The 10627-nt window shown below is 34.0% G+C and overlaps 1 protein-coding gene across 3 annotated transcripts in view; it reads right to left on the bottom strand.

The window, feature by feature from the left end:
- Positions 1–4885: 4885 nt before the first annotated feature.
- The window catches only part of LOC129577526 (octopamine receptor beta-1R-like), a 54660-nt gene continuing 48918 nt past the window's right edge, over positions 4886–10627 (bottom strand). For 2 of the 3 annotated variants that reach the window (XM_055464760.1, XM_055464761.1), the window contains exons 6-9: positions 8196–8381; positions 7480–7568; positions 7314–7381; positions 4886–5925 (exon numbers count right to left, since the gene is read on the bottom strand). In XM_055464760.1, the coding sequence (XP_055320735.1) occupies positions 5791–5925; positions 7314–7381; positions 7480–7568; positions 8196–8381 (478 nt within the window). In that variant the 3' untranslated portion in view covers positions 4886–5790. Of the gene's footprint in view, positions 5926–6860; positions 7157–7313; positions 7382–7479; positions 7569–8195; positions 8382–10627 lie in introns of those variants that run through there. The other variant, XM_055464762.1, reaches the window with a different exon arrangement.

Raw genomic sequence — 10627 nt, 5'->3', positions numbered from 1 at the left:
TGTGTGTGTGTGTGTGTGTAATTTAATCAAATTACCTTGTTATTTCGAAATTGTGTCAAAAAATTATAGATACATCGGCATAGTGAATCCGGTCTATGGCCTAATGGTTATTCGTGTGTGTGACTATTGCCAATTAACCATCTGTCGATGGTATTTCCATTACATTCTTTGAAAAATATGTATATACACAAGTCAATGATCTACTAAATTAAATGTCAAACAAGTGTCTATGTAAGTGTGTTTTAAGTGTCAGGCGGGTAAATTCTAAGAAAGCAAAGAAGAATATTACATTACCTTTTCGAACCTCAACACGCCAGAAATGACACTGAGTGTTCCACTTTGAAAGTACAATCAATAAATGCCTAAAATTTGGTTCTGTTTTTTTCACGCATATATTTTCATATCATAAATTTTTGTTCTGGTTTTTATTTTAAAAAATAAATATCTGCAATTGATTATATGTTATCAGTTTCTTCATCCTATGATATAGTTTATTTGGTAATATACTTGACATTTATTTGAATTGAATGGAAATCGATGATTTCACAATCAACATATATATGCATTTAATTTATATTTATTTCAACATATATATGCATTTAATTTAAATAAACCAAAAACCTTGATCCTCTTAGTAACCTGATAAACTTCTGAATTTCGAATGAATGTGTTTGTACATTCATACGATGAATGATTTTGGTTTTTGTGAATTTTGCACGGTCTTTACCTATATATAAATTTTTTGCTAGGAAGATAGTCAACAGATTTGAGTAGCAATTACCGGGGCAAATCAAACGCATGCGTCTAGGATTGAAACTTACGTGTAATTATTTTATACAAATATGGCATGTCACCAGGCTCACAATGTATATCAATGTATTAATATCGACTGGCATCGAAAAAATTATTTTACAGCGCCACCATACGGCCACAATGTGGCCATACCAATTTGGCCATACATTCAATACACTACTTCTCCTCCTCTTTTTCCCCACAATATAAAAACAATATGGAAATCGTGTTCAGTGGCATGCTGGCGCTGCTATCGAATGTTAGCTAGCCAAATTGTCAGGTTGATGTCAGGCACAACGGCCCACTACTGACCAACAATACAATCACATTTGGATTAGATAGAAAGAAAATTTCGAATGATGAAGACAAATCAGAAGCATAATTGATTGGACAGCGATTTCAACAGATATCCAATTTGCGCCTTTGCATCTGGCTAAATGTATGTTCGCGTCGTTTTCACCAGAAACTTGATTCTAAATTAATAATGCTCGATGTGAGTGTATTTAAAGCCTAATCCAACCAATGCTTTTCAATGCCTTCGACAAATCTGTTGTGTACTCTCCTCATGTCAGGGCGTTATATTTATATTTAAACTTCAAGGATTTTTTCGTTCACTTTGCTGTGAGTTGTATGTGTGTGTGCAGAATGACCCACTTATTTTTTTCTTAATACCATTTCCCTCTTCGTCACTCACGCTGTCCCATTCATCAAAATCCCACCTCATTCATCTCTTCTCTTCCGTCACTCCATTTAACGTGGATTCTATATACAATTTGATGCTGCGAATTGAATTACATTTTATTCCATATTTATTGATACTAAATTATCATTATCATATACAGTAATAATATACGAACATTAATTCGCTACAATTCTTTCGATAAATGGAACATCGAATCTTGATATAATCGCTAGCTTCAGCTGAACATTTTATCTTTTATTCGTATTTCATTCTTCTCATTTTCTCTTCACTACCGTTTTGCTCGGTACCATTTTACGTTCGTTCGTTCGACAGCGCCGCATAATCCGCTCAAATCGTTATGAATGCAGTTCAGCTGCAAGCGGCTACATAGCCAACACACCGCTATCCGTTTTTCTAATGCTTCAATTAGTATAGGTGTATGTTCGAGCTATTTGTTTTATCCTCTCAAACATATTTTTCTTTCATTCATTCATTCAAGATTGAATCTTCTTTCTTGTCTTTGGGTGGAAAATTTCCGTATTTCACTTTACCTTATTTTTATTCCGTTTGTTCACGTACCTCGTTTGTTCTACTATTATGTGACTACATATTCTGTATGATACTAAAATATGTATGCTAAAAAACTGATCTTAATGGCTAATACTAATGAATTGATCTGGAATCAATGATTTCAATGTCGATATGGAATTCACGTCAAAAACATATGGTTACGGACGAGTGCATTTTTTTACTGCGTTGATCTTAGATAGAAGATTTTTATTAGAATCCTCCAGCGAGAGTGGGAGACAGATAGAAAAACAAAAATGAAAAAAACGAAAAAGGTGTCGTTCAATACATGAAACTGGTTGAATGTAAAATTGAAATTGTGCCAGTACAAGACCCGCACAAAAATACTTCATTTTAATGCAGCGAAAGTAAATATGCATGAATATAATCTGCGTTCAATTCGCTGAGCATCTATTTTCGCAATTCATAAAACGCATGTTTCGAGCACACAAACCACATATTCACACCATAAATTTGCTGCCATACGATATAAATACTTTGTACCAAGAAGGTGAGCGAGAATATCAAAGTCATTTAAAAAGAGGTTTTATCCATAAAAATGGCCCACACATGTACACTTTATTTTTAAGTTCATTTTAAATGTTTTATTCAAGGAAAATTAAAAAGGAAAAGATTTACTTGGGGTTTTAAAAAAATTCTCTTATTTTGACAAATACGGGAAAAATTAAAATAAACCAAAAAATGGTGCAAAACTGAAATTAAAATATTTTCCATCAACAATAATTGAGCTAAATAAACACACGTTAGAAGCATTTGTGCCGTTGAAACCGAATTAAATTCGGTAGTCGCGGTCGCGACAAAAAGGCATCCATAATTGAATGAGATAGGGAGAGGGAGAGAGGGATAGAGGGAGAGGGGAGAGGGAGAGGGGAGAGGGAGAGGGGAGAGGGAGAAAATGTACCTACGTAAGTGAGTCTTACATCAGTTTTCTTATTAATATGCAAATTGAGTCTTGCCAGCATAAATTTCATTATGCAGCTTTACACGGATATGGATATCCGGAGATAATTATGTTGTATGACAGCGCGTTTACATCATCTGCTACCGTTCGCTGGATTATACAAAATCGGATATAATAATAAGTGAAGCAACGATGTGTGCACTCTTCTCAGACAGACGACTAATAAATACATTGAATCTGAAAGCGAACGCTCATGTAAAATGAAAGATTCTATTCAAAGATAAAAAGAATGGTTCGTAATGCTGACGCTAGTTTCGAAAATGTCCTTTGTGTCGAGAGAAAGTGAAAGCAAGAGAAAGAAATTTCATGCTCCATTCTATGAAATCAATTTCCATGCCTAGAAAAAAAAAACAACGATCAAAAATGCCATTTTATTCATAAAATGTAACTTAGTTTTTAGATATTGTAAAGAAAACAGTGTATATACGACGACGACGACGATAATAGATAAATGGGACATGAATGCATCGAGTGCACCAAATAACCATTGCTTTTGTTCTAATTTTTTTCTTACCATAAACCTATTTTATTCATATTTGCCCAGCAAAATTTAGTCCTTTCCATATGTTTGCTGTGTGTTCTTTGTTTTCTACACGGTTATTTACAATTAAAATAGACTTTAATAAACGTTTTTTCTCTATTGTGGTTAGACATTTGCACTGTTGTCCACAATTTATATACAAAGTGTTTTTTTTTGTTGTTCCTGTTGCTTTCAGACTAATTAAGCTGCATCTATCATTCCATATAAATATATTAATATATATATATATATTATTTGTGTCGCTGATCATAAAAATGGGAATACAGATCTATTATAGCAAGAACCGAACATGATAAAAGTGTTTCTTAAAAACGCAACATGAGTCTCCAATGAACGTGAATGTAAGATGAGCTACGGTTGCTACAGTATTCTTATGACGAGCTTTAGTGTGGCGCAAATTCATGTTGCGTTTTTCAGAATGCGCTTCGTTGCGTTCCTGAATAACAACAGTTATTCAGTTTATATTGTTTTAACACATCTAACGAAGCGAACGCAAGCGTACGTTGCAAGACGACAGCTATTCAAGTACCGTATACTGCGACAACGCAAGCAGAAAATTATTGCGCGATGTATATGCGATAACTGCCTTATGCGATACTGTTTTTATGCGTTTTGTACACATTGCACTACATCAAAGAACGTAATAGGGAAAGTAGGTTCTGAAAAACGTAACATGAATTTGCGCCACTTTGAAGCGCGTCGTAGGAATACTGTAGCAACCGTAGTTCATGTTAAATTCACATTGATTGGAGACTCATGTTGCGTTTTTAAGAAACACTTTTTTCATGTTCGGTTCTTGCTATAACCGATCTGTATTCCCATTTTTACGCTCAGCGACACATTTCATGTTCGTATTTTGTGCATTGAATTGCATTGTACGCCTTTTCGACTAATCATATAGTGCCTTATTTACGAATAACATTTATTAAAGATTTGTATTCATGAGCATGATAAATAAAACGATTTTTTTTAGCACTACATGGAATGTAGGCTAATGTAATGTAGTTGTTTTTTTCCCAAGAAAATTTTCAGAGTATTTAGGCCATTTTTTTGGACCGAAAATTGATTCATTTTAATATCCATATTTTTTATTTGAAATGAAGCAATTACGCCCAATTGCAAAAATGAAATAAAGTCATGTTCTTGAGATAACTCAAAAAAAAAAAAATTTACACTTTTTTCGTTACCAATGTGAAATAATTTACAATGACCGTTCACATTGAATGTACATAAAACACATAAGTGAAGAATACAATATCAACATGTAAATTTATTTAATTATTTTTGACAATATTAAAATGATCTGCATTAAAACTACATTCCATGTAGTGCTTACGATAATAATTTGATGAGAAACATTAAATTAATTAAACTCCTTAAATTTACAAGCTTCAAGAACGCTTTGCTCCGCTCTGCGGTCTTGTTTTTAATTTCTGTATGTTACTATTTTTTACCTCAAATTACCTAGACATGATTTCACTAACAATGGTGTTGATTGACTAGGTTCTTCTTGTTTGTATGTAATATTTATATATAATTTTTGGTTTCTCTTTGGGTGTTTGCAATAGTATTCAAAAATAAGTAAATTCAAGTCAAACGACAACATTTGACAATTTCTTAATAATAAATTCAAATATTTGGAGGTATTAGTTTGGTTTGGTTTGATTTGGTTTGGTTTGTGTTTAACTTAGATTCACTTTGAGAATTGGAATTTCTGGAAATCATTCCAGTGTTTGTACAAATAACAAATAGTAAACTGAATGACACACACACAATCGCAAGTGAATCGAAATAATTGTGACTTGTGTACACGTAAAATGAAAAAAAAAAATATTTCTTCAAGTACCAAAACAAATGAATCATTCAAAGTCTAGGAAAATAGATGTCTAAGCTCCTGGTTTTCATTATTTTTGTTGTGGATTTTCTGTTTTTGTTTGGTTCATTTTTTTTTAAACAGACAGAGCTGGCGAAATTTCGATTAGTATCGATGATTAAGGGGGGGAGGTTGGTTGTTTGTGCTTCTGTCCCTATAATTATACATTGTTTATATACAGTTTCGTCGGAAGCTGGCGTTGCTGTTGTTGTTCACATTGCAGGTATGCGTGCTGTTGTTATAGCTGTTGCTATTGTAGAATTTTCGTTCAGTTTTCTGTACACACAACACGTACATTAAAACAGAGATAGAGATTTAATGAAAAAAAAAAAAACAAATTAAAAATCTAAATGTCAGTTATTCCCATCAGTATTTGGCGGTCGTATTGAGTTCATATGAATTTCGGATGATGCGGTTGAGTGTATGTAGGGTGGTAAATGTCCACGATCGCTTATCTTACAATTAATATGTTGAAATGAACAGCAATTCTGTCAGTTGGATTTTTTGTTGGAATTGTGTGTGCGAATTTCATTCAATCCCAAAAGTCGTGTGTATATTTATGTGGGGGAGGGTTTTGTTTTTTTTTTTTGGTATTATTATTGTTCAATGCGAATTCCGTTCCAACCAAGAAATCATTCAAAGTAAGTAATTTTGTGTATTGTTAGTATGCCATTACAGTTTAGTTTTGATTTGCAAGCAGAATGGTATTGCGCATTTTGAGCAGAGTGTGTATGTGAGTTGTTAAGTTTTTTGTTTTTCATTCGTTGACATTGACATACAGAAACAGGGTGAGAAGAGAGAATAGAACCAGAAAGAAAGAAGAGAGAGAAACGATAGAACATTAAACATTGATAATAATTTTTTGTTTGGTTGTTTGTTTTTGAATTATTAAATGATTTTAGTTTTTCGTTCTGAAAACATGCACAAACATGAAAAATAAATATGAATGTGATGAATATCCAATTGCAATTATCAGAGGAGTGGCGATTTGTGTGGCAAGAGTGGGGGTGGATACAGAGAAAAACTGCTAATTGAACGGACGTCACAATCAACAAATCATAATAATCAAAGAATGTTTGATGGTGTTATTTACACAAGGGGTTTTCACACTTATACAGAAGATAGACAAATACACACAGCGATACAGAGGGATTGTTCTCTGGCTGAAAACAACGTTCGGAATCGATTCCGATTATAAGTTAAGTCTTTTTTCTTCCTCTATTCTTTTCCCATTTCAATCTCACTGTCTCTATTTTTTCACTTGTATTTTGTGTGCGAACGTTGTTGATTCGATTTATCAGCGAGACTATCTCTACATCTACATAAAATATATATACTTGTTTTGACTACAAAAAATATCTACAAGGGATATATAGAATACGTTCTTCATACTTAAATTAAAAATGCTTTCCAATTGGGTGTTTTTCGATATCATTTTTTTTTATCTCGATTTTTTTCGATCGCTCAAATTTTGATTAAATCAGAAATGTCGAATGTTATAGAATGTGCGATGTGCGTGTTCAATGGATCAAATTTAAATTGTCTTCTTATTTCGTTTCAATACGAAAATGAACGGGACGAACACAATTTTCTAATGGAATCTACATTGCTTATATTTTTTTTTTTGGTTTTCTTTTGAGTTGTAATGATAACGGATAATTCGAGAAAAAAAAACATAAGTTGTAAAAACTATTCGACTGTGGTGTACAATTCCAAATTCTAAATATGTAAATTAAGACAAGGTGTGGTTGCGCGGAATATGTGAATGGGGTTGGGGAGGAGACAGAATAGATATGTATGAGTTAAATTGTTAAACGTAAAAATGAAAATTGGAACATTTCAAAGTGTTAAAGAAAAAAAATTACTCGGATCATACCTTCAATGTCCGTTGGAAAGCATAGCGAAATTCTCGGTTGAAGTACGCATAAATAACGGGATTCAGCGCTGAATTGAAGGGAAAGGATGAATTAAGCTTATATTTTTGCACTGATTTTACTTCTTCCATGTATTTTTTTCATTGAATCGTCGCGCTAGATATTTACCAGAATTGAAGTAGCCGATCCAAAAGACAATTGTGACGATAACACGTGGTGTAGCGCATGCTTCGCCGCACATCGATGAAATGTTGTACCTTTGAATTTAAAATGCAAAAATCAATTTGCATGGCCCCAACCCCAAAAGAAAAGAAAAAGAAAAATCGTGAGTCAATAAAACGAACAAAGAAAATGTTTGGTTAGTTTGGCAATGTGCCAACATCAAAACATGTTGTTTGTGTTTGAAAGGAGATACGATTCCATTGAGTCGGCCGTTTCGTATGCTAATCTCATCCGTGCGCACGGGTTTTCAACCAACAAAAATCAGGATGCAATAATGAAACCGTCATTCAATTGTCAAATCAACCGATGTTTGAATCGCGAAATGTCGATTTGCATATTTCGAACCCATTTGAAGTTTTCAACATTCAAACAAATCCGGCCAACGATATGCATCTAGAATGGAAAAAAAAACACAGAAACTCGACTTTCTCTCTCTCTCTCTCTCTCTCCGTTCTAAAATCACACAAATTGTGTATGAACTTAGACGTCGTCATTGCATATACGAAACAGCCGAACAAAGAAATGCAAAATAGAATCAACACAGAAAACTGAAGAAAAAAATTGCACAGAAAAACGACGTTGGGCGCGAAAATTGAACGCGATCAAAAGATAAACGGAACAAAGTGAAATGCAATGAACGAATAAACAGACCAAAAATTTACCATAAAAAGAACGGCAACCAGCATGCTAAAAATGCACTCATTATTATTCCGAGCGTTCGGGCGGCTTTTTTCTCTCTTCGCATTTTCGTAATGGCGCATGGTTCAACTTGATGTATACTCTGCCGTTGCACAGCTATACCGTTGATTTGTAAATGCTTTTCCAGAAGCAATGCAGCCACTTTTGACCTAAATGTGTGTGTGAGTGTGTACAATTGTTTCATCATTATTATCATGGAAATTATTTTGTTTTTGTGTCTACAGTCAACACTCAATGTAACGTTGAAAAGAAAAAAATGAAAAGTGAATGAAAAAAAAAAATTCGCGCCAAAAACAGCAATATCAAATTAGTCTTGTTTGTCGACATAAAATATGATAAATTAATTTCAGTTCGTGATTCTTGAATATTTTCACTGGTTTTTCTCCTCAGAGCGAGGGGTTTAGATGGACTGAAACCTACACAATAAGGCACTATTTGAAATTCTCACACGAATTTATCATTTGAAATTCAAATTTTGAATTACGCATGTCGAATGTGCTGAAGTGTTCGCATTGTAAATGCAGAAAACTGCTGTGCTTTTGGCACGCGTCTTTCTCTTTCTCTGTATCCCACTCGTTTTCACCGAGATTTTTTTCTATACAAAACCGATATATGTGTAAAATAGTAACAACGCATCTGGTCTCTCGAAAATCTGCGCGCAAATACCATTCGCCGAATGGAATACATAACTAATTTCCTCGTGTTGTACTTTCACTAAAAACTCCGTAGCTTACTCGAAAACAAAATGGCCAGGGGTTCGTTGTTCATGTTCCGTGTGAAGAACATGATGCACATCTAGCAGCAAAACGAAAGCACTCTCCTGTTTTATCACTTTTACATTATATTTCTGTTGTGTATGTGTGTGTGTATTTTTTCGCAACTTCGTTTTTCCAAGCTGCAACGTGACACATTTTGTTTACAGCTGAAGACAAAACGAGCATGCTTAAAATAATAATATGTATGTCAATATGTGATTGCGAATGCGTTCGTGTACCAAAATTAAATTCAATACCAAGCCATCGATTGTCACTGGTTGAAGACGTGAAATAAAAATAAATAAATTCCATTGCTCTTTTTCCGTGCTCTCTTGTACTCGGAACGAAATGAGCGCGCAAAAATGCAACTCCGAAAAATCCGGGGCAAATAAGAACAAGAGGGTGAGCACACGTGTAAGAAAAAGTTTGAAGGTCACCAAAGAAAAAAACACGTAACACAAAATGTTCTACACAACACATCCTCTGCACTTTCAAATGGCGGTTTTCATTTGGTACAGCAACAGTAGCAGCAACAGCGCAAGAACGCCAGCGATAACAAATAAATCGAACGTATTCCGCTTTATCAGATGTTCAATTCAATGTCAAATCTTGTCTCTTGAAATTGCAGCATGCTTTAAGAAAAAGTGAATGAACCACAATAGAGAAAAAAAAAAAATTCAGCTCAAAATGAAATCAACACAAACACAAATACAAATCTGCCAAAGTATAAAACATCTGCACGAGAAAATGAAATTCGAATGTCTCGTCTTCATCCGGAATTTGTCGTCTTGCATCGCGATTTGAAGGTGAGAGATAAGGAGGGCACACTCGATTTTGGCAGCGATCAACATCATCTCGGTAATGGAATTGCAAATAAATTAGCTACACGAAAAGAATAGAATGAAATGCGCTCAATCGAATTGCTTGGTACAATTTGTATGCATGCAATCATTGCTGCATTTTCGCTTTGAAGCAAATTGTTAAGAGGATATGCACTTCAATTTTATCGGTAAGTCATCGGTGTTCTGTGCGCTTCTTCAATCATTCAAGGTGCAACACAAAGAAGACAACCAAATTCGTTCGATTTTGTTTGGCATCTACTGGTAAACAAAATGGTTTGGCTGAGAAACTTGAACCAATTAAACATTTGAACCGTTGCGACAAACAAACTCCCACAGAATATTTCAGTTTTAAAGTGCAACATGAAATTTTTTTCATATGGATTTGTTGTTATACATAAACTCTATATAAAAAAAAATTCATGTCAAACTGAAATGTTCTGAGGGAATTTGTTTCTCGCAACGGTTCATTTGTGTCGCTGAGCATAAAAATGGGAATACAGATCTGTTACAGCAACAACCGAACATAAAATATTGTTCACTAAAAACGTTACATGAATTTCTATCCAACGCGAGTGTAACATGAGCTAATACTGTTTCTAATGCAACTGATGTTACACTCGCGTTGGATAGAAATTCATGTAACGTTTTTTGGGAACAATATTTTATGTTCGGTTGTTGCTGTAACAGATCTGTATTCCCATTTTTATGCTCACTGACACATTTATACTTAAAAACAAAAACCCTAATAATAATAGACTAAGAGCCAGTGATAGTAGACTATCACCTCATAAAATTCCT

Source organism: Sitodiplosis mosellana, unplaced genomic scaffold, assembly GCF_009176505.1.
Source record: "Sitodiplosis mosellana isolate CC-2019 unplaced genomic scaffold, AAFC_SMos_1.0 Smas_scaffold_6197, whole genome shotgun sequence".
Classification (NCBI taxonomy): Eukaryota; Metazoa; Arthropoda; class Insecta; order Diptera; family Cecidomyiidae; genus Sitodiplosis; species Sitodiplosis mosellana.
The sequence above is the reverse complement of the archived record's forward strand: the minus strand, read 5'-3'. Positions and strand labels throughout refer to the sequence as shown.